Raw genomic sequence first — 23,779 nt, forward strand, 5'->3', positions numbered from 1 at the left:
AAGGATGGCCATAAAGAAATCCTCACTCCAACAGAGAACAGGAGGGGAAGATCAATTTCCTTGTTTTGTTAGAAATGCACCCACCCCCTCCACCCTCCCCCACCCCCCCATTTACAAGTGAAATCCAGGAGTGACAGGAATTTACAGTAATTAAAACAAAAAACCAATCAAGAAATTAGAAGTGGGTCAGGAAAAGCAAAGTCAGAGGATTTCACTGGACAAATCCCAGGGCTGTCACCCCAGCAGAAGTTGCTGTCAGGAACCAAACACCAGTTTAAGTTTTCCTCCTGTTTGTGCAGATGAAGACTTTAGAAACACAAGTCTTCCTTTCAGCTCATCACTACTCCAGCATTTTAAAATCAACTCTTATTTCATCTTGAAAACGTAGAGCACCGAACAAACATCTTTTGGTGGTGCAGTCAGTAGGAGAAGGTCCCTTCTTGCCACCCTTTCCTGTTCAGGACCCAGAGCTCCTCAGCTGCCAGGAGGATTAGAAAACCCGTTCTGTCATACAGCCAGAAATTTGCTCTCACTCAAAACACTGAGCTCGCTGTGCTCCCAACAAAGCCGTGTTCAAAACAAGCATTGGCATGTGCGTTTATGTGAGATGACTGAATGGCCCTGCAGGTTGATAAAAGGTTCTGGAGTCTTTCACATACAACTAAAGTCATCGGTTTGAACCCGATCCGCGTCAGTGGTGTCTGGAACTGGCTGCAGCTGGAAGACTGCTGTGTTCCATCTCACGGAGTCAGTAGTATCACTCTATCCCCTGGAAGACAACTATACACGCTGTTTTGGGGTGCTCTGCACAGTGAGGACAACACTGGTGGCATGGATTGTGATATACCTTCCACAGCTAAGTTTTAATTGAAAATATCTCCACATTACCATTTCCTACAGTCCCACAATCATCTACCACAGCCTCGTGAACTCATGGATGACACTTCAGCCTCCATGAGCACATGCTGGAAGAACCCATTCCTTCCACACCATGCAATAAAATCCTGATAGTGTTAAATCTGAAGATCATCCCTGAAGAAGCAGTAAATTAAAAAAGCCCAAAACAATACCATCCATCTGGAATCTGCCCTTCCCTCCATCTCCCAAGGCCATGACCAATTCTGCCAGTCAACTTTCCCACAACAGCTCAGTATTAGTACACTCAATCTGCCACAAAAGACAGATTTAGATACATAAATTCCCCATCCCATTTTTTTGTATAGAAATGCTTAGCCTGAAGGAAGCAAAACCCCATTTCGCCTGAAACTCACTTCTGAGAGTAAAGGTCCAATCAGGCTACAGTCAGAGAACCTCAGAAGATGTGGCAAAACCAATTGTAAAGTCATACTGAAATAAAGCATGGTTTGGATTAAACCTCATTTTACTGGGATCTCCAGACGTCCTATGGGCACTCAAACTGGTCTGGTTTTAGCCCATTTTAACAGCCTCACACTGACCACTTCAAAACTCTTATTACCCTGGTGAAAAGTACAGCCTAGGCTTTACTTTCTAAACAGTACCAAGCTGCTCATCAGCCCTTACCAAAATGACAGAGAAATGAAGAGCGATCCTCCCTGTGTGAACTACAGGCTTTGCCCCAGCCTCGCTGAGGTGGCAAACCCCGCTGGCTTGCTCCCGTTCACACAGACCTGCACATGCTCAATAACACCATTGATTTTGTTTGTGCAGGCAGAGAGAATCCAATTTTAAAAAGCCACATTGATTCCCACCCATTAAAAACAGAGCAGGCTGCAGCATTTGCTAGATGGATAGAAAAAGACTGAGGTCAGGATGGAGGGGTGGGAATAATGTCATTACGCTGAGCTCGTTCTGAAGGACAGAGAATTACAAAAACAGACAATAAAATAGTAACCATTTGACTTCTTATTATTTGCTGTAGTTTCTAAATTACAAAAACAGCAAGTCAACAACCAGGGAGTGCCTGGGCGCAGTGACAAGGGATGCACAACGGAAGGCATCCAAGAGCATGGAGCTGTGATTAGTTGCATTTGGAGCATGAAGACACACACGCACACAGCGAAAGAGGGCACAGACAGAGGAACTGAGAGAGAAGCCCTGCGACTATCTGCAAGGACCCTGTCTGCTTTTCAGTTCTTTGTTTTAGCACATTAAACAAACAGAGCCATCACACAGGTCACCGAGGACCTTCCTTCTGCAACTGTGGCCCCAGCTGCACTGCACACAAAAACTATTATTATTCTCTAATGGCTGCACCTTTTGGACAATGATTCAGTGTTTTGGGGGTTTTTTTCCTCCTTTTGTGCAGTGCCGCTTAGTCTTCTGCTTCATTTTATGTTTTATTTGCACACTCTTGAAATCTTCATGTAGTGACTAAAAATTCATGAGGCAGCCTTAAGTAGGAGCCCCCGCTTCCCTCCCTCCCCTTTTTGTACCAGTAACAAGCAGCTGAGGAGGTACTGGGCATACATCGGTGCTGCCGCAGCAGCAAGGGGGTGGGAGAAGCTGCGGATGGGGAGGGAGATGGTGCTGCAGCCCTGGGGGTGCCTCCTCATCCTGCATCTGGGAGCACAGGCTACAGACAGTGCCGATGCTGGGCACTGGGGCTCATCCACGCTCAGGGAACACATCCCAGAGCAGAGACACTCCGTGCTCGATGTGCTGGCTGTGCTTCAGCTGCACACCACGCACTGCCCGACCACGAGCCTGCCCGCGTGCTGCACAGCAGTCATTCATCTCTTCAACTTCAGCCCAACAATGTGAACAGGCAAGTGCTTGCTAGCATTAGTGAGGCTTTCATAATTGGTCCCAGCTGGTTAGTTGTAACATGCCTTGTTGTTGAGCAACTACCTAGTAACGCTGTCAGACATCCCCTGGTTGCATAAGGAGGGTTAGTATCTTTATTAATTACGGGCTGCCACCAGTCTGTGTCACTCTCCACAGATAAGAAAGCCTGTAAGCTCCTGGTCAGTCAAGGCCTTGTTGGAAAATCTTGTGCCAGCTTCGAGCAAAGCAAGCTCAGGCTGTAGCCACAGCAGCCTCCTGCCCTTGTTACCAGGGTTCCTGCTCCCCTCTGTCTGCCATGGGGGCTTCTGCCAATGCCACCTACTTGCCAGCTCTCCGGCCACCACGTGGGCATGCAGGAACCCTGGCTCACTGCGAGGCACGTGGGGGTGCACACTCAGAGCATACCAGGCGTTTCAAAGCATTGTGCAGAAATGCACCCCAGCGCCTGGCCATGCTGCTGACGAACACGGCGACAGCAGCGAATACTATAGTGTGGCACAGCTCCAAAACGCCAGCAAGGCAACACAGGATCAAGCAAATGCACCGTTCCTGCTGGGGAAGGCAAAACCCAACAATGTGGATCTCTCAAAAGGCAAAAGCATGGAGGAAATGTAATGGAAGTGGCCATTTCACAAGGTACTTGAGCACAGCAGTGGCTCTGAAATCCCCAGTCAAAGTTTGCAACCATCCCCACTCCCCCAGCCCTCACTTGCCAAGCAATGTGATCTGTGTGATACAGCAAGTCAGGCACATTTTCTGCTGAGAACCAAGCACCATGCTCTTCTGTCCGCCCTGTCACGGGGCTGCTGTGATGGTCCCCTTACAAATGCAGTGACTAGAGTTACAGCCTGCACACAGGATTCTTACACAACTTCAAATGTCATTTTGTGGGCAGTAATCAGATCCTGTAGCCCCAGGCTAAGGTAAAAGCTGTGAGTGTGTCTAGGAGCTAGAGCTCCACAGTCGCTCAAAAGCGCACACCTTGAACTGGAAATGAGCCTCTTCAAATCCCATGTAAGACCAAACCACAGGACTGGGCTGCAAAGGGTGGTCTGTATGGCTGTGTTGGCCATCTAGAGCAACTCTGACCTTTGCCATCCTCTGTTTTCATCTGAACCAACCTCTCATATCCTGGGTTTGCTGCTGCTTTTTCTCTCTCAGCTTCTGCTTTGGCTGCCCTTCAGAGCCTGAGATGGGCATCAAGGTGCTAGGAAAAGATCCTGACAACTTACATGCGGCAGACACTGCTGCATTTCGAGAGCTGCTGGAAAGAAGCAGCTGGCAATTCTTCACCTCTCTGATGGGACTGAAGGCTTGGGTTTGCTCAAAGGCCATTCAACAGCAGCTGCCCAACAAAGTGGCACAGGGTGGGATCTGTCCACTGTGTCTTGATGCTCAGCTTCCACACACTGCAGACAGATCCTTTTCCCAAGTCATGAGCCACCTCCCCATGCACACCCAATATACACATATGAACAGCGAATCCACTGCAACACTGCATGCTCATCACTACCATTTCTCATTTGAGCAGCCGTTCAACATATGCTTTAACATTACCCATATTTCTGAAAGCCAAGAGGGCCATCCACATAAACTTAATCTTAGTTACTCTTGCTGGATCATAGGTACTGATGCTGGAAGGTAATTCCCTAAATCCAATGTAAATGTTTAAAGTTTATTCCCAAAGGATTTATGTAGATATAAACACACAGATTAAAAACAAGCAAGACGTCAGGAGCTTTTTACTACCTTCTAAAGTAGCCAGGCACATGGATATTTTATCTCTCCTTTTGGATCTGCTTTCTTCCAACGGCACAGTTCAGAGACTTCATACAGATCAGAGGCAGAGTTCAGGCTAGCACTGACAATTTCATTAGGAAAAAAAAAAAAGATAGAATTGTGTTTTCTTATGTTCTCTGCTCTTTTATTGCTATTTTCAAAATGAAGAACAGACCCTACCAAAGTGCTAAGCGCTGAAAACATAACTCTAAATGATACAGGAAACCCAACTTTGTGCCAATCCATTTTTATCCTCTCTTTGTGGCCATAACAAAGCTGAGAACAAGAGCTAAACAATGGAGAAAAAAGAATAATTTCAACATAATTTTTTGCTGAAAGTAACATCAGTGACAATAACAAGAATCCATTCAAAAGACAGAAAGTTATCTTCCAACACAGTTAACATGCCTTTCTTTCAGTCGCTCATTATATATCTTACACATCAAGCTGTACTTTGACCTCCTTACAAAGGAATACATTTGGAGCCACCACATCCCTGTACCCATACTGGCATTGCTAAGTGAAATCCAGCCCATACTGCCATTCTCTTCCCTGCTCTCTCATGCACCTGCCAAGAGGAGATAGCTTATCAAATGAGCCTCCAGAAAAGCATTTCCAGGAACAACAATATGACTACCTCCTGCTCTTGCTTGTGCTCATGCAGCCCTTCAGAATCCAGTCTACTGATTTAACAGGCTAACAACGACATGAGCTGTATTTCTGACAACTATGGGGATGAGATAACTTAGATAAGCTTTTATTTCTGATATAGGCTGTCACCATCACTTCCTTCCTACTGAAATCAACTGGCAATATTTCATCATTAACTTTTTAGCACAGCATAGCAAATTCATCTAGCCTCAGCTGAACTTGTTTACATTTTGGATTTCATCTGCCCCTCTTAATACTGTTGTGAGCATCAAAGAAATACTCCATTTTCCTCTTGGATGACTATTCTCTGTTTGCAGTCTCCCATTGGCAAGTAAAACACTCTTAGACTAAATATATTGAAACTTTTCTTAACTCATCAGATGCTCATTCCACACCCTCATCCCCCTCCCAGACGCTGAGTGCAAAGCTCTGCATGGAAGCAACTATTGGAAACACAAATTCTTACCCTGGTGAATCCAAAAAAGGCCATCAGCTTTCCTTCTGTACGCCAGCTGTCACATTAACATGCGTGCTACCCCTCATTGTCATATGTACTGTTATACCCTATTGCCCTTTTGTTTAAGGGCCTCAGCCACAAAAACCTTTGTGCACGAGGTGCTGTAAACACAGCCCTGTGTCTGCAAACACAGCATTCCAGGAGAACAGCACAAGGTAAATGGTACAGACACCTACATCTAGGCTGGAGAGTACAGGCAGAAAATATGGTGTTGCTCAGCAGTTACTACCACGAGCCATCCAACCATGCTATGTGCAGTTAAAACAACTCAATGCAGTACAGCTGCTCCTGATGTCAATTCACTGAAACACTGCTAACTTCTCCTTGTCTGCCTCTATGTGAGCACAAGCATCAGCTGCTAGAACACACAATTCTCCTTCTCCTCTAAAGGCTTCAGCTGATGATCCTTCTGTGCTCAGAAGCTGTGCAAGTCACTAGAGTTATCTGAAAACTGCCCCAAGCCTCTAAAAAATGTAGAAATTCAGTGATAACACTATAAAATTTTTGGCACTCTTCATGTCTTATCAGGCTTGGGGTATTACACTTGCACTTGAGAACTTCTGCTTCAAATCAGCTGCAAATGGCAGTGGTTAACAAAAAGCAAAATAATGACAAGGAGTTAACCCAACACTCTGAACAGCAGAGTTTTCAATTCAGAGTCACTCCAGTTAGATTCAGGTCAATCCCCCCCCATCTACCCCACCTCTCTCCCTGAGCAGAAGCCTTTGCAGACAAACACTAGATTTGGTAGTGAGTAGAAGTCTGCTACTCTCTGGCTAATGCAAACCAGCAGAACCAGGGACAGAACCTGGATGTCCACCCAAGTACTGGTCCCATGAAGTCACAAAGGCAAAATAAAGGTAAAACAAAAAATGAAAGGTAAAGCAAAATGACTCATGTCTGTGCAGGTAAAACTATGTCTGCAATTATTTTTGTCCTTCAATAAGCAAAAGTCAAGCTGCCACTCAGGGACTCACAGATTACTTTCCAGCCCACTGCAGGAGAAAGATGCTGTCCTGTTTGGAAATTGGTTATCTCTGGCCTTGAAGTCTCCAAATAGCAAGGGTGAAACTTCATCTTCTTTCCTCCCACACCTTTCCTTATATGGGAAACACCAACTTCCAGGTAACCATGGCCTGTAAGAGGATTCCTCCTCTGCCCTTCCCCTCTCTCAGTTCCTAGAGCCACTTCCCTTTTCTTTCTTCCTCTTAAAACTGTGAATCTCTCAGAGTGTGTGTGTGTGTATATGAATGCCTCTCTTCTGCATTTCTTTTTTCCTCGTAAAGCACCACATAACAACTCTTGTATGATCTGGCCTAAAAGGCAAGGACATTTTCTTGACCTTCCTTCTTAAACAGGTAACAGCTGTGGCTATAACTCAGCTTAAGTCAGGCCACAAGATTAGGGTTTTTCAAGCAAGAAAAGCACTCTCAACTGCTTGAGAGTTACTCCTTTTCCCCAGCATAACCTGGAGAAGGAGGCAGCTACTGAGCCTCCACCTGAGAATAAGGTGCCTTTGCATAAGCTTAGGCTAACTGGAGGCATCAGTGCAGCAAATGGCTTGAGAAGATAGAAACTGGAGACTGGAGTCATGTCATTCAGGGGTCTGAAGATGGGGAATGTATAACCCTGTGTTAACTGCCGCATCTTCAGGTAATTTTTCTCTTCTGGTAATGACTCATTCATTTATAAACCAACGTCAGTCACTTTTCTAACCTCATTGCTAATAAGCAGCAGAGCAGAAATACTTTCTAACCAGAAAATGCTCTTCAGTGTAACACAGCTTTCCAGTACCGCTGTGCTGGGGCCTAAAACTTGTGAACCTAATGAATGCACAGACATACACAGTAAGCTTCCTCCATTTTACATTAACATCTCCTGCCTGCACTGAGCAAATGTACAGGGGGAGGTAAAAATCTGATAAGATTTAAATACATGGTACTTGAGCAAAGTATCCCTGAAATCCTGTGCAAACTGTGTTGCTAATGCTTTTTCATACTCAGGAGAGGATGAGGAATCTCACTACTCATAATTCTTTTATTTTCACACTTGGAGCACCGATTTCATCCCAACAGCCCCCCACCTCATTTTGCTTCTCAGCAGCCATCACTGCCCTGACCCAAACACGCACTGAAATAAATGTAGGAAGACATAGAAAATGCTACTAGTGTGTAAGAGTGACTGCAGTGCACTCTCCTTCACTGGCCACCTATAGCTGGAGCAACATCTGTGGGTTACCACACCACTGCTCCTGTGAGCTGCTGCTGTTTTGTCATCGGAGCTGAAAAGAAGAGCACCCTCTCCCTGCTCTGCTTCCTTTGCACTTGGTGAGGAAGTGACTTGAGTGGGAGGAGAGAAGGAAGAGCAAACACAAAACCACAGAAGTAAGCAACTAGAAGCAGAGGCCAAACTTTATGCTTTTCCTACACGTGCAAACAGCTGTCTCTGACTGCACCTGGCTCTTGCTGCAGCCCTGTGAATTGTACCTCCACTCATGTTGTCGCTGCAGAAGCAACTGCTCGTCACCGTCCTGAGCTTGGTCATGTCCCAGCCCCTGGGCTGAGCACAGGTATCTTTACCAAAACACAGTATGTCTTTTACATCCTACAGAGATGGAGTCGGAGTGCTACAGCCAATAGCTGCAATTAGGGTTTTGATTTCTTGTAGGTAAATAGCTCTTTTTAAGTAAAACAACCTGGCCATTTGCAGCTGTTTCAGGCTTGCCCTGGCACAGTAAATACAAGAGTGACCTTGATTTTTCACATCATTTCGCCAGGCTGCAGCCTTAACAGGACTTACTGTGTTTACAAAGCTTAAGAGAAGAAAAATAGACAGCAGGAAATCCTGTGACAGGCTTGTTTTGGTGGTGATGAGAGAGAAACAGTAGCAGGAGAAGAAAGGAAAAAAAAAACCCCATAAACCCAACACCTGTACTGTAGCCAACCTACAAGTGGGGAGAGTACGACTTCCAAGCCACTCCCTGATCTTCACAATGCTACTGAAACTACTCTGACAGCAAGTATAAAGAAGGTAGGGATTAGTTTAGGATTCTCTGCTGGGTTTAAAAGAAAAAGGTTTGTGATGTTCATGTTAGAGTTCCCAGATGCCTTCAGGTGGTAGTACATGGACTGGTAACAAGCGTATTTGCACACTGCCTCCTCTCTGCAAGCCCTCGAAGAAAGCATGAGGGAACTCCAGCTTAGCCCCATTTGAAGTGTTATTTGTTTCCAAATGGTAAGGTATTGCTTTTGGGGAGGTCAGCCCCAGGCCTGGAACTACGTGGCACTGGGTGGTGCAAATGCCCACAGAGGGAAGGTTTGTTTAAACGTGTAAGTTATGGAGTAGATAGGGTGGAGGGAAAGGGGAGCACAGTTCCAAAATCATGTCCCTCTGGAGGTGATGTGAAGAAGGATGACATGAGTTACCCCAGTTTGGGCAGGACCTGTGTCAGAGCTGGTGGTTGACCACTGAGCCCTGGTCAGCAGCCACATCACCGTGGCTCTGCTCCTCCTTCTGTTTCCTGCCTGCACAGCACTGCCTGGGCTGTGGGCAGTGCCCCTGAGGGTGAAGGGGGCTGCTTGCATCCAGAGGGCTGCCTTTGCCTTTGAGGGGATCACTGATGTGCTTAAAAGCTGCAGCAGCCTTGGGAAAACTACACTTACCTTCTTCTCCCCAGGTTTTGTTTGCTCTTTTACACCAGACCCAGAGCCCCTCACCTGAGGGGTGGCACCAGCTGACGGAAGAACAGTGCTTCTGACCCTGGTACCTGCCTCTGGCTGCTGTTCACATACTAATCTCTGATCCACAACACCCCTAATGAATTGATCCCTGCCAGTGGACACACAGGTTCCTTCCTCTCCAGCCACTGAGACAAAACTGAGATCTGCAGGAGTAATTACTGTCAGTGCCCTGTCTTTGCCATACAGGAGCTGTTGCCAGAGAGAGGAGAGGGGACTGAAGGGATTGGCTCAGCACTCAGTTGAGATATTTGATTTTCCACCTCTCAGACGCAGATGAGGCAAAAGGAAACAGCATGACAGTTCTCCCTTCCTTGCTCTACTGAAGACTTCTCTTTGCTGGGAAAAGACTCCCTGTCAGGTTCCTTGCAAGCAGCCCTTTGTTACAAATCTTCTTGGGCCTGGAGGCACGTAACTGGGAATATTTTATCCATTTAGTTAATAAATAAACAAAGCCCTCCTGTGTTAGATGGCCTTTCTGACTCCACACAGGGATGCAGGGCTCCTCTCGGAGAAAGGCCAGCATCATGAGCTGGAGCTGGGCAGGGAGGTGCTGTGGCGGCTCAAAGAAAGGGGCACATCACCAGCTTTGATGAGATAAAGGAGGAGCTGGCATGTCTGCTCAGAGCAAAATAAAACGTACTACGGAAATAGTAAGATGGTTTTAGCAAAGAAAACACTAGGGAGGGTCTAGTCTGAGGAGATTGTTCAGGCTGAAATACAGGCTTTTCTGTTTTAAATTAGAACCGAGATAGGGAATACAGGCAGCATGACTCTCCTGTTGGATGCACCATGAGCACAACGCTGATTTACCATCCCTTCTCCGAGGTGATTTATATACAGATGAACTTGGCAAAGAACTATCTTTGCTTGAGTCCTGTAAAACCAAAAAACCAACCTGGCCTGACTATTCCAAAGGTGGGCCAAAGCCAAAAGCTTTCAGCTAAATGTCTCTTGCCTTCCAAGACTTGGTGGTCTGGGTACAATAAAACTGAGATTCAATTAATCCTGATTTTGGTTTTGAAAAAAAAATCCTGCTGAATTTCGATTCTGAAAAAAACATCTTCAAACTCCAAGTGTCCTTGGGAAAGAAATTAACAACTGCTTAAAATAGTATAGCTTGAAGTCTGCTTTCCTCCACAAAGTCTTCTGCAATGTATTGCTGGTTTTGTAAGCCTGCAGTCCTACCAGGCGTGATCGTCACCAAGTGAAACAGAGCTTAGACTTCAGCAATGAACTTTGTGGTTTCACTCCAGTCCTCACAAGAAACTTTCCTTCTCAAACCACCCTGCGCTTTACCTTGGCGAGGCAGAGCCAGTAAAGCAGTGAATTTTGCAGGTAGGACTGAAATGGAACGATGTGGATCCCACAGCTGCAAAAGCAGTCAAATCTGAGATAGAGAAGTTTTTGCAAGTCCAGAATGGCAGAAGATTTTGAAATACAAATGCATTACACTGTTATACGAGGACATACCAGATGCCAATTCAGTGAGTAAACAAATAAGCACAGCCCATCCCTGTGTCATTACAACTGCCTCATTTAAAGGGCAGTTTTGACCGGAATGACACATTTGTGAGTCACACAATGGGGAATAGGTTGTGACTTTGCTCAGAAATCGACCTTGCTTTGGCTTCCTGTCAGCACGGCCGAGGGACGGATACCTGTCATGGCACAATGTCCATGTGTGGCAAGATAGATGCAGTTTAGCCCCCTGCATCCCTCAGACCTGCACTCACCCAGCTAAGCATGTAGAGCCAGTTAAAACCCACGCCTGCACACAGCCTCACTACACACTCTGTATGGGCGGTTGACAACATGCACGTAGCCTTTATGCATGCCTATTTTCTTGCAGCCTCTGAAACTAGACTGATAAACACCTCTTCAAACTGATACTCAGCTTCATTCTCTGTTATCCAAACATTCATCAAAGGCCACTTACCTACAAAGCAGACACCTCAACCCAAGCCAGACAAGCCACATACCAAAAGCCTTTTGGAAACAAGGAACCAAACCTGAATTTATTCGCTAATAGTGAAGGAGTGACAGTCGTTATTTTATATCTGCAATACTTTGCAAATTCTGAAAGACTTAAATCTCATAAGGTGATTACACCATTAATTAGCAAAATATTATCATCGCTGAGGTGCCAAGACAGTAGCTGTTTCAGCTGAACAGCAAAGAAAAGCCAAGAGGGCAAGGTAACAAGCTGGTAGTGCCCCCATGAGCAGCCTGACTGCTCCAGGCACCCCCACGCTGCCACCTCATGACAGGGAAGCACTCTTGTTCCAACAAGGGATGACCTCAACTCTCTCTTTACCACCCCAACCACCCCCACCTCCCAGAGGGCAGTACCCCCTCTTCCACCTGGGTGCATGAATGGGGGCTCTAACAAAGGCGCCATCTGTTGCAGCCTGAGCTTTGTATTTCTCAGGATGTGGGTTTTCCCAGGAAGCTGTTCATACATGGCTTATCAACCCAGAAGGGATCTCTCTGGTCATTCATTCCTCTGACCCTCTGCAAAATGGATATCATAGAAACTAGCTCAATGATCTCCTCTTCCAACTGCAGCATGAAAAGGAGAAGGACAAAAATAAAATCCCAGGAAGATACCCTGTGATGCAGAGGCTATCACAGCTTTTTGATCCATTACTCTGTGAACAGGGCTTCATTTCTAGCTTAAGCATGTCTGGCTAAAACTGCCAAGTGCAGAGCCCTGCTCCTGCACTGTGAGCTGGGCAGAGCAGCCCTTCATCGTTAGCTTCAGTTCCTCACATAGGCACCTCCAGACCATGCCCACATCACCACAAACCTCCCTGAAGGGTCAGTAATCAGGCCCAGGTTGATGCAGCTGGTGGTAAGGGACAAGATGAAGGACTATGGTGACCGAGTGGACAGGCTGGGACTCCTCTCCCAAGGAAAGGACTTTTGGACAGCGACCAGTCAGGTCCTACACACACTGGCTAAGGATACCATGAGAGAGACACTTTGCACCACAGGGAGTTCTGCACCACAGGCTGAAGATGGGTGAGCAGAAGAGGGATGATCCTCTTCACAGCACTCTCCTTTTAGATGACTACTCTGACCGCAGACTGTGTCTGTGATGTCCTTTGTCATGTCAGGCAGGGCCCATGGTGTGACCTTGCTGGGGCTCATTCCCTTCTCTTGAGGCCTGCAGCAGGCACTGGCGACACAATGGCACTGCCCTCCCAGAGAGGGATTCTTGGCAGCGGGGGAGTTCCTGCAAAGCCCACCTTAGACCATCATGTTCTGCCTCCCATGGGCTCCCTATAGTCAGGAGCAAGGGAGACAGATCTCCAATCTCCAGAGTACCACTTGTGGCAGCAGATCTAGCTTAGAGGAGGCTGTATCCTCTTAAGAAGGTTGAGAGCTCAATTCTGCTGTACTAAAGACATTTTGATACTTTTCATCCTGTTCTGTCACCTCAATGCTACCACCATCCTTCCAGAGAGCATTTGCTTAGAAATATCCCAGGTGGGACAGAGACAGTTCTGGGCTTGGGGCACCCAGTGAGGGCCCCTGAGCAGTGCCAGCAGCATGACAGCAAGTCTATTCACCATTCCTCCCACAAGAAACTTGGTCAAGGGATCCTGTTCATCTTCAGAGCATGTTACACGGCAGCAATGGCCAATCACTCACGGAAAGTCTGCAAGCAGCCATGGGGCTCTCTTGGTTTATGCAGATTCAGGTCAAGAAAAAGCACAGAGTTTGTTTAAAGACATTTTGTCCTCTACCTCCAGGAGAAGAAAACAGACCTATCATTTACAGGAAGGGGAAGGGCCTTACACCTCTCTGAGAAGGAGCAGGATCCCACACACCTTTCAATCCTTCAAAGGATTTGGCCATCACATTCTCAAAAGTAGTGATACAAAAAAGAAAAAGCAGGTTGTTAATAAAATATGGAGACAACTTAGGAGTTTGCTCGCAAAAGTCCATGATAAAAAACCTCCAGCTGAAATCCAGCCTCTACTTCATATGCACGGGGCACAGGGCTTCTGTCCCTTCTTAGCACGACTGCTTAGAGTCTGAGAGGTTTGACTAGTCTGAGGAAGCTTTTCCTTCACATCCAGCTTAAATGTGCCATTTCTTGAAGTCAGCCCCCCTTGTCTTTTATACTCTAGTAAGCAAAACAAGTGTAAATTAAATGGAAGACACATGAAATCTTTATAAAGCCCAGTGTTTCCCTTAGCATGAAAGTTCCTTCACTTTAGAGTGGAAGGGGTCTTACTCTGTGCTGTATTTTCCCCATCAGAAAATGAAGAAGAACATAAATTTTCCTCATGACTTGAATTTAGCTTAATCAGCAGCCCCCTGCTGATGTAATTCAACCCAATGAGATTTTTCTTTTTTTTTTTCCTGGTGAGCTGCTGCCCCTTTTCCCCTCCTCCCACCAGTTCAGGCATGGAAAACAAGGAAGGAATTAAACAGACAGAACTTATTATCTGTATCAAGCTGCAACTTCAGACTGGGCAGGAATAACATTTAAAATATAAAAAGCAAATTTTATCAGGCCTTTTCTTCCCCAGAGACTGCCACAAAAATATTCCTTGTTTGTCGCTGAGAATGAACCATTTTTCTCTTTCATTTCTGCTTTCTGTCACACATTTCATTTTGGGTGCCCCTCCTAGCTAGGGACCCCTCCTAGGTCCCCCCTAGCTAGGGACCTAGGCTGCTAACGCAGAATCACAGGTAACTCAGCAACAAAATGCCTGTATTCTCTTTCTTTTTTTTTTTTCTAGTCTGTCAGGTAATTGCAACTCTAAAAGCTTTTGCATATTTACCACAGAAACATGTCTCTCCAGGACGATGGGACTGTCATCAGGTAGAGTATCTTATTTAATAAGCCTCTTCTGAGGTATAAACTATTTTAGGGCTGGGGATTTTTTCCTGGCCTCCTTCAGAGCAAAGGACAAGCAGATAAAAATCAGCTGCTGCAGTGCTACACTGTCGAAGTTCCTGTTCCTGTGAAAATTAACTCTCTCCAAGCTCAGAGTTCAGGTAGGCTTTGCCACTGTGAAGTTTATGAAGTAGGAAAGGGGTCTGTTATCAACTCACGTTAATTGTTCATCCCCAGTCCTCCCCACGCAGACAGATTTCTTTCCTATTTACAAAGAGATCAACCACCCTGCTTTTCTGTAACCCATCTGATGAGCTGTGGATGCTGCCAGGACTGATTTTCATTAGAACAGTCATCAAGAAGGATCGCATTTTCTCTCCTTGCCCCTGTTTCACAGAAGTACAACAACAAAAATGTGGTCTGAACATTTCTAAATTCAGCTGTTATCTTAAGACAAATTCCCTTCACCCTGTTCACTATTTTCCCCCACCCCTGAGGCAGCAGTAGAATTGCTTTTCTTGGTCCCTAGGATGCTGAATCAAGCTGACTGGTACCAAAGAGAGGACGTGAGAACATCTACAGAGAGATTTTGTGTCTTGGAGTCAAGACAGAGGGCGAGGATGCCCCTCCAAGGGTTATGAAAAGAGGCTGCTCTGCTGAAACTGTTCAACAGACTGAAGAGGGCTATAGCTGGTTCACACATTTCACTTCAGGCACACCTCTGCAGAGGTCAGAACCCCATCCTAGCACGTAACGAAGCCCCGTGAGTGGAAATCAACAGACAACAACAGGTCCTCAGTCCAACACCAAATCACTGACAATACTCATTCACCTCTACCAACAGCTTCCCACGTGGCCATAGGTGTTTCCAGCCTGGCCAGGCTGTCTGCTTGCCTGGAGGAGAGCAGACAAGAGCCAGCCAGAATACTACTGTTGACTCACAGCCTGTGTGAAAACTAATCCTTGACAAACCATCTTCTGCATCCATACAGTCTTCCTGTGGGCCAACCTTGCACTTGTAAAGCCTCTGGTTTCATATATGAGTACAGACTGTAAGACACATTTGAAATATAGATTGATTGTTTAGGTTAAAGTAATTCTGAAATGAAGAACCTATATCCATTGACTTGGAATGGAAACATGGACGTCCCCACTTCTGGAAACAGTTCCAGAGAGAACAAAGTACTGACAGAAGTGAAAGGCTTTCTGAACTGTAGCTGGCAAACCCTATTTTTTACAACACTTTATGATTATTTACAAACTTACAATGGTTTTCAATGCAAGTAAACTCTAAGAGGTTACAACATCATTTTTTCTTATCATCAACAAGCCTTTCTAAGAGCCATCTCTGTTTAGGATTAAGGGATGGACTCTCATTCATTTAAATGAATGGAGGAAAATTTCCATAGGTAAAATACTTCTAGTAGTGTTACATGAGCCCAGTCTCTTACCTGTAGTATCTGGATTGAAGGTAGGTAGAACACACAGCTTTAGACACATGGCTAGCTGAACCAAAGTCTATGACCTTGACCCTATATGGCTGTCGGGATGGGTCTACCAGCATGATGTTCTCTGGTTTGAGATCAGCATGAATCAGTCCCAGGCTTTTCAGCTTCATTAGGGCAGTTGCTACCTGCTGGAGAATTGGTCGAATGTACTTAAGGGGCAAGGGACTGAATTTATTTTGTTTTAAGAAATCATAGAGGTTCTGCTCCAACATTTCAAATACCAAGCATGTGTGATTCTTGTGCTGGAAGCATTCATAAGCACGGACAAAGTTGTAGTCATCCGCACTTTCTGTGCTCAGCCGAGCCAGGATGCTCACTTCAATCTGGCCTTGCCGGGCATAAGAAGGGTGGTTTTTTAGGATCTTGATAGCCACAATCTCATTAGTGCCACGTTTCCAGCATTTGACTACTTGTCCGAAGGTTCCACGGCCAAGAAACTCTAACACTTCGTACGTGTTGGTCATGGAACAGAGCACCTCATGTTGCACCAGCTGGTAATCCCCTTCACTGTTGGAGCCACTGTTTTTGGAAGTGGCCGTGGAGGTGGTGGCGGTGGCTACAGTGGCCCCACTGGCATTGTTCTGAATCATTGGTGGATGCTCCTCGATAATCTGCACGCTGCTTGTGTTCTCAATCTCCTCACTCTTGCGCTTAAGTCCACATTTTTGGTAGGTGTCCAGAAGGCTCACAGTGCTGCGACGCATCAGGTTGTGTGGCCCGCCCAGTGTTTGCCCAGACACTGCAACCACACCAGAAGTGCTGTTGGCAGATGTAACCACGATGTGCCCCGTGCTTGCTGGGAAGATGATGGTCTGCTCGTAAGGGATGCTCGGATTGGGGATCTGGAGAGAGGCGTTGACGGCTGCTGCGGCGGCTGCTTGGGAGGACTGCACGTTCTTGCTCTGGTTGTAGACTTTGCTGTGTGTGCCGTACCCAGTCATATCCCAGTTCGAACTCGGCTCCACTTTCAGTTTCTTCACGCTACAGAAGGCACTTGACTGAAGGGTATGAGGAGAGAAAACTTGCACATGCGAGGCCATACCTGCAATACAACATCAGAGTGAAACCAGGGTCAAGATGCCTTCCCCAGCTTTTTCCATTTGCTCAGTGGCAGAAAAGGAAAATGGGATAGGAGCTTCAGATACAGCACATGCACACACACAAAAAGCCAGTTCTTCCAGATATGTGTATTTGACGCAAATAAAATATTATGCTCTAAAATAAATCCTTACCCCGGATTGAACTGTACTAACATTCAAGATTTGTGCTCTCTTGCTCTCCCCCCTTTCATTTTTAATAACAGGAATGTACATGTTATTTTTACCTCCTCTGCCTAAAGAGACTCCTATTCCCATTGTCTCCAGGAATATATCTAGCTCTCTGGAAGAACTCATGTCAAATACCGCAAAGTATTCTGACTACAGAAGCCAAATCTCAAATCCTCAGGCTCATCCAATCTTAAGCAGTTTGGTGGATCTGATTTACGCTCTCCACTTATTTCCATAAAACCACCGTGTAGCTTCTGGCCTGCACAGAGTCAAGATGGGACCAGGAGAAGATACACTGTGACAAAATGGAGGTGCATAGATAAAGTTGAGGAGCCAGAACAGAAGATGATGTTTCAGATTGCTTGCCAAGTCTGCGAGTGGGAATTGTGCACAATGCTAGTCTGTGCTCAGGGACACTGGAGATGGGAGTTACACAACATGAGCTTCACTGTGTGCTCTCAGTGCTCCCAGATTTATAAAATTTTGTTCATCTATTCTTATTCACAGTGACAATACCGTCACTGGAAAGCAGATCCCCTGGAAGTGAACAGCATTGATTATGAAGCAACATACACATTAGCATGTTGCAGAATTAGCTCCTTATATAGCTTTATTTTTACAGAAAAGACAAAAATTAATTAATTTTTGCAAGCTCATTTGGTTTCAGAAGAGTTAGTGGTCTTCTAAATCTTTATTAAAAAAACCCCAGACCATCAAAAAACAACCCCACAACCTCATAACCAAAGTGAAAATAATGTATCACTGAGACAGACTTACTGAAGGATTCTGAGTAATATTCCACTGAAACAGAAAATGTGCCTATTCAGAGGAAAAAGATGTGGTGCACAGAGAAGGGGACAGCTAAGTCCTGACTTGCTGCCAGCTTTCCCTGCCCAGGGTAGGGATAGGTCTGCTGGGGCAAACGTATTGTGAAGAACACAAATCCATGGGGATTCCTGGGGAAGGAGTCAGTGCCCAGCAGGAGTTAGAGCAGAAAGGCACAGCCTCCTTCACCCTTCTATCTGTCATCAGTGTTTCTTTTTAATAAACCAGAATGACTAGGGAAGAAAAAGACAATATGCTGAGCTGGCACCATTGTTGAATTATTAAGCACAAACATAACCTTGACTTGTTTTCAACTTTAAAAAGTTAAAAGCTGAATGAATGCTTCAGTAACAAAACCACAACAAACTCTGCAGTGCACATGGACAACTGCTTCATGTGGAGGCCTGACAGCATCTGACTTGGCCTCCTCATACTTCACTAGTTCATGTTCCTCTTCAGAAGATTCTCTGGAGCTCATGCGTACACACTCACACGCACGTATGCATAAACTTACACACTCATACATAAAAATACGGATGTCACTCCACACTCACAAAGCTCAGTAGTCAAGTAAACAGTTCTAAACATACCCAACATTCATTTCCAGTTAATTCCCAGCAGCCCAAAGGCCAGGAAGTGCTCAGGAGAGGGGTGGTGTGGTGAGCCAAAACCCACCATGAGTAACTACTCAGAAGTAACCAGCCAAGCAATCACTCCAGTTTGCTTCACCACCCCTGCCTTCATCCCTGCTGCAGTGATGAATTTACGAGGACGGGGCAGAAGCAAACGAAAACCCCATCAGGATACACGGGGAAACTCTCACCTGGGCTTGAACACGCAACACAACACCCTGCTGACCTCTCTCTAACAAGGAAGCCCTGCAAACCACAGCGTGCTGCCCTCTGCAGACATGACTCCTGGCTCTGAGGGGATTTCTGATTGTTTGCCGGCATTCTTTTTAACTCCACTACCCCCTGCTCCCCCAACCTCCTCGGCAGCAATTTCCAAGGTCCCTGCAACTGGGTACTCAGACTCCCTCCAGCTCCTTGCCCCTCTAAGTACCTTCTCTCCTCTCTCCTTTCCACAGGGCAATGATGCTGTCACGAATGCCATGGCATGTGGCAGGCGGCGAGCTCGGAGAACCGCAGCAGTGCTACTCAACTTGTCATCCTGGACACAAAGATCGCATGTGAGTGAGCCCAAACCATGTTTGTTTTTCCACTGATTAAGAAGAATCACGGTGTTCCTTCTAGTACAGTACTGACCTGCCTGGAGAGAGGGGGTGGTTTGATGTATGTTTTCCCCCTGGACACGAATAATATGGCAGATGTAATTGGTAACATATTGTGGACCTAGCAGAGGTGTAATTTATAGTTTTATGGCTTTCACTCCACAGTGTGCTTGAGCAATCTCTCTTCGTACAAAATAAGAAGGGAAAAAAATGACTGATGCAAAACAAGGAGAGACGTTCTTCTCGCACGATCCTCTAAAGATAACACCAAAAGACTGAGGCATAGCAAATTAAAGTCAAGGATGTGAAGCGCAGCAGCTGCAACTTTCTCAGCGCCACTGTAAAAATCAGGATAATCACCACCATTAAGGGACAGACTTTCAACTGGTGCAAACTGGCAGGGCTCCAGTTGATATCAGCTGACGCTAAAAACAAGGTCAGCAGTCACTCAACATTGTCAATGTCAGATGGCTGCCTGTGCCCTTTGGTGAAACGAGTTGTTGTTAGGGGCTGGTTTCCACATCGACAACCAGCCCCTTGCTGTCCCTGAAACACTGCTGGCAGCCTCAGCAGAGGACAGGAACAGGGGATAAACACTGACTCACCCTGGTACCCCAAAAATGGAGGGGGTGGAGGAAGCAGTGCTTCTGTGGATAAAGAGAGGACTTTGGACTCTTCTGCTGCCAGTGCTGCCCTTCTCAGAGGTTGGATCTCATCACAGAAAAGGTTGCTTTTTTCCCCTAAAAAAAGAACTATGCAATCTTCTTCCTTACATCCAAAATGATTTTCTCATGTTTGAGGTTTTAGGGGCACGCATTGTAGGGAGAATAACTCAGTGAGTTCTTCAGCATAGTCCGATACCTAGAAATTACAGGCTGATTTGACAGCTTGGTGATAGGAAAAGGCAGCTTCTGCAGCAAAGTAATTTTTATTGCAAATTTTCCTGTGCAGTTAATGCGAGAAAAACACAATCCTAAATTTCCTGGGGACACAATAAAACTGTGCTGGTGGCATATTCTTTTTTTCAAAAAGGATTTTTGCTCCATGGCAATAGCAGGAACAATAATAAATGTGAATAAAAGTTGGATGGTTTTGTTACAGGAATCAAATTCCTCATTACAGCCTGTAATATGATTTACACCTTCAGCCTTTTGATTACATAGGCTGACAACAGCTTGCCACAATGTCCATGAGGAAACAAGCCGGCAGTAATGGGGTGATCCATGCCAGCCCAGTGACACCGATGTCTCAGAGACAGTGGGGACACCCCTGGGGAGCGTTCTTGCTCCTGGGGTCTTGGAAAGGCAGAGGGGCCATAAGCTGCAGAGAGATGGAAAATGGGATGTTTCACTTGGGAAAAGTTCTTTTAACCCCCCACTCACAGGTCTGACAAGAAATCCGTGCAAGGTTGGGCCTCTCATATCATCTCTCTTCTCTACAGGAAGATTCCAGCAGTCACCTTTCCGCATTTTGCCTGGCATGCCCAAGGCTGGCACCTGGCTCCTCACTTTTTTGCACTCTGCCAGGAGTGGAGCGGGTGAGGATACTCAGGATGAGCAGCTCCGCCCACTGAGCACTCCTGCTCACCTGAAGCCCAGCTCAGCAGCCCCACCTACCCCACCAAAAGCTTTGGCTGGACTAAGCCAAGTGGCAACTCCAACTGAGCTTGGCATGGGTGCAGGGCAGGCACCTATTAGCCAGCCAGGATGCAGCCAGGACTCTGCAACAGCTAAATACATGTCCTGAAGAGTGTAGGTCTAAGTTTTGTATCACCCCTGAGCATGGTGAATCTCTGGGCTGGGAGCAGAATCAGGGTTGGGCACCATGCATTAAATAAAATTGATAGTTCCTTTCTTTAATAATGAGTTTAGTGTAGTCATTTAAAGCTCTCACAAAACTGACAGTAACTGGATTTAATGGGGCCTCCCCTGTCCTTGATATGACTCACATAACTCCCCATAGCATCTACATGAGCTGAAGTAGGTAGTGTGCAGCTAGGGGACAGTGTTAAAACAGCTGGAACGACTTTTGTTAAAAGACTTGAGGTTTTTTGTTCCTGAGAACTCCTCCCACGTCAGCTTTCACTTAATAATAATTTAGCAGGTGCTATTTACAATTCAGATGGCCCTCTTCTGCATGCACACACAAATCACGCAGCCGCCTCACTTGTACTTCTAACAGGTTTCAGGAAAGCAAATGAGGTAAAGTTCCCTATCCACCCACCTCACCCTAAAGGGCAAAAAATACACTTTGGGGACTAAAGAAGGAACAGTTTGAAAGTCACTGATGTTTTCTTCTGGTTTACTCCCAGCACTTACTGCTGATTTTTAAGTGTGGCCTTTGAGGTGGCAAGAGACCAAGCTGGTGCCCTGTATTAAGTAGGAAGTCAGACCTTCTGCAGTACCTGCAGAGCTACCAGTGCTCTGTAACCAGAGGCTGCTTCCTGGCTGCTGCCAGAACGACAGTGCCTGCTTGAAAAATACTGTAGAAAGCACATGGCATGTGTTCAGCATATAAATGATGCTCACAAGACAATGCTGAAATAAGTATCTTCCACTTCTCCCCACAGAGGCACAAGCCTGCAAACCCATATACATGCCCAGGTTGAGAAGGAAATGAAAAGGGGATCTGTCAGGTATGGCTAATGCATTGCACCTTCAAAATAGGCATGTCTCAAGCACAGCACTCTTCTTCACAGTGGCCTTGGTGTGGCTCCTTTGGAGGCATTGTCCCCAGCACCACTGCACTCTCAGAACCTCCTGAAAATTTATGTCCCTGGAGGCTATACAAATTCTTTCCCTTGTGCTCCAAATGTTTGGAGACAACCACAAAGCAGAGCTCAGACCTCAACAACCTCAGCTCCTTCCTGTTCCTGGTGAGCATAAGATGTCAAGGGGGCCTTCGTTCCAGGTGAAAATCTCCCTGCCTTCCTGCTCTGCTTTTCCTGTCCTGCTAGTAAAACTGTCTCAGCCTAATTAGTAGTTTTCTAAATGCCTATGTAGTGCACAGCAGTCCTCAAAGATGTAAGATGTGACAGAGCCTGTCCCCTGCACTGCTCCAGACCTGGATTCACATGGCTCCAACCTGCCATATTTGATCCATGTCCTGTGGCCAAACGAAAAACAAGACTTCCCAATGCGCGGCATAGCCACAAACAAAACCAAATGGACAAAGCTGAGCACCCATCTCCCTCCCTCTCATCCCCACCCAAAAAGCACATCCCTGCAGAGCAATGGCCAGGGCACTCTCACCATCATTACCTTCAAACCCCTTCTCTCCCTAACACCCCAACTGCCCTCCTACATATCCCTTTCCTGCATTTATAGCATCAACAACCCTGCCTACTATTTCACTCTGCATGTCATGACTTTCCTTCAGAGGTATGATGAAAATTATCGACCTGGACTTACTTAGTACTCTTGAGCATGGAGGTGGTGTAGGCAGTTATTCCTTATCACAGCCTGATCAGGTTATTTTGGCATGTGGCTCAGGATACTGTTGTCTCTCCTCACAAACCATCTTTATTCCCTTCCTCATTCTCCCTTTAACTTCCTAAATCCAGGGCAGCTAGTCTGCTGGCTACTGAAAGCTTTCTTATGTGTAATTTAGAAACATTACGATTCTTACTCATCCTTTTGGTGTGGGCACAGGGGCAGATGAGCCTGGATAACAAGCTATGGGCTTCTCTGACATATTCCTGGTTTTAGGCACATGAAGCAAAATCTCAGGACAAATACATACATTTACATTTGAATACTTTATTACACCTCAGTGCAAGATTCTTTCAGGGTCACCTCCATCTCCCACTGGAATGAACTGCAGTAATGACAAGAGATATTACAGATTTCCTCAGTTAATCATGTGACTAGTTTATGTTTCACATTATAGTTAATTAACTATGCAACACCTGAGGACACAGGTTAAAATATATCTCACCAGAGGCTGCCCCGTCGCTTCCCTGTAGATGCTGCAGCAACTGGATCTGACACCAATTTCTAGATCTCGGCGTGAGAAGGTGCAGCAGTCCTGAACTGAAAGATAACCCCTAGATACCTTCTTATGGGAAAACCTGGCACAGCTGGAATAGTGCAAAACTTCTCTCCAGGATGCCTCAATGTTACTGAGTGGAAAGCAAATGAAGACAGCAAGTGAATACAATTTAATAGTCTACAGCCTTGACAAAACAGAGCCAGACCCCAGTAAGTAAACCCTCTTCAGTGTATCTGTCAAAGCAGACAGAAAGATTGTCACCTCCATAGAAATCACGAAATGACACTGCAAATGCTCTACCAAGATGTCAAAGTGCTCTCCAAACATAAAGTGAGAAACCTGAGAGTCTGTGGTGCCCATGTCAGGTCTCTGGGGCTTGAGAAGGCAGATCACAGCCCTACCAGACGTAGCTTCCTGAGCAACAGTCCTCCAAGCCACGGAGGACTTCTGGAGTCCCAAGAACAAAATGAGGTGATAAACAATAAAGACGAGGCAGGGGCAGCACCTGAAAGCCTTCAAGGTCTGCATGAGAGTGTGAAGGAACTTACACACAATGTAAGCATAAAGGTATTTTAGGAAAGTGGGTGTCAGGGAAGTCAGGTAGAAGTTTTACAACCAAATGATCAGTACTCCCAAGGGCCTCAGAGGAGAA

The 23,779-nt window shown here is 46.0% G+C and overlaps 1 protein-coding gene across 3 annotated transcripts in view; it reads right to left on the reverse strand.

Moving 5' to 3' along the window:
* Positions 1 to 23,779, reverse strand: part of HIPK2 (homeodomain interacting protein kinase 2) — a 138,710-nt gene that overhangs the window by 78,133 nt on the left and 36,798 nt on the right. For all 3 annotated transcript variants that reach the window (XM_082280218.1, XM_082280216.1, XM_082280217.1), the window contains exon 2: positions 15,757 to 16,855. In XM_082280218.1, the coding sequence (XP_082136344.1) occupies positions 15,757 to 16,855 (1,099 nt within the window). The remainder of the gene's footprint in view (positions 1 to 15,756; positions 16,856 to 23,779) is intronic.

The sequence above is a fragment of the Coloeus monedula genome, assembly GCF_965178545.1.
Source record: "Coloeus monedula genome assembly, chromosome: 4".
Classification (NCBI taxonomy): Eukaryota; Metazoa; Chordata; class Aves; order Passeriformes; family Corvidae; genus Coloeus; species Coloeus monedula.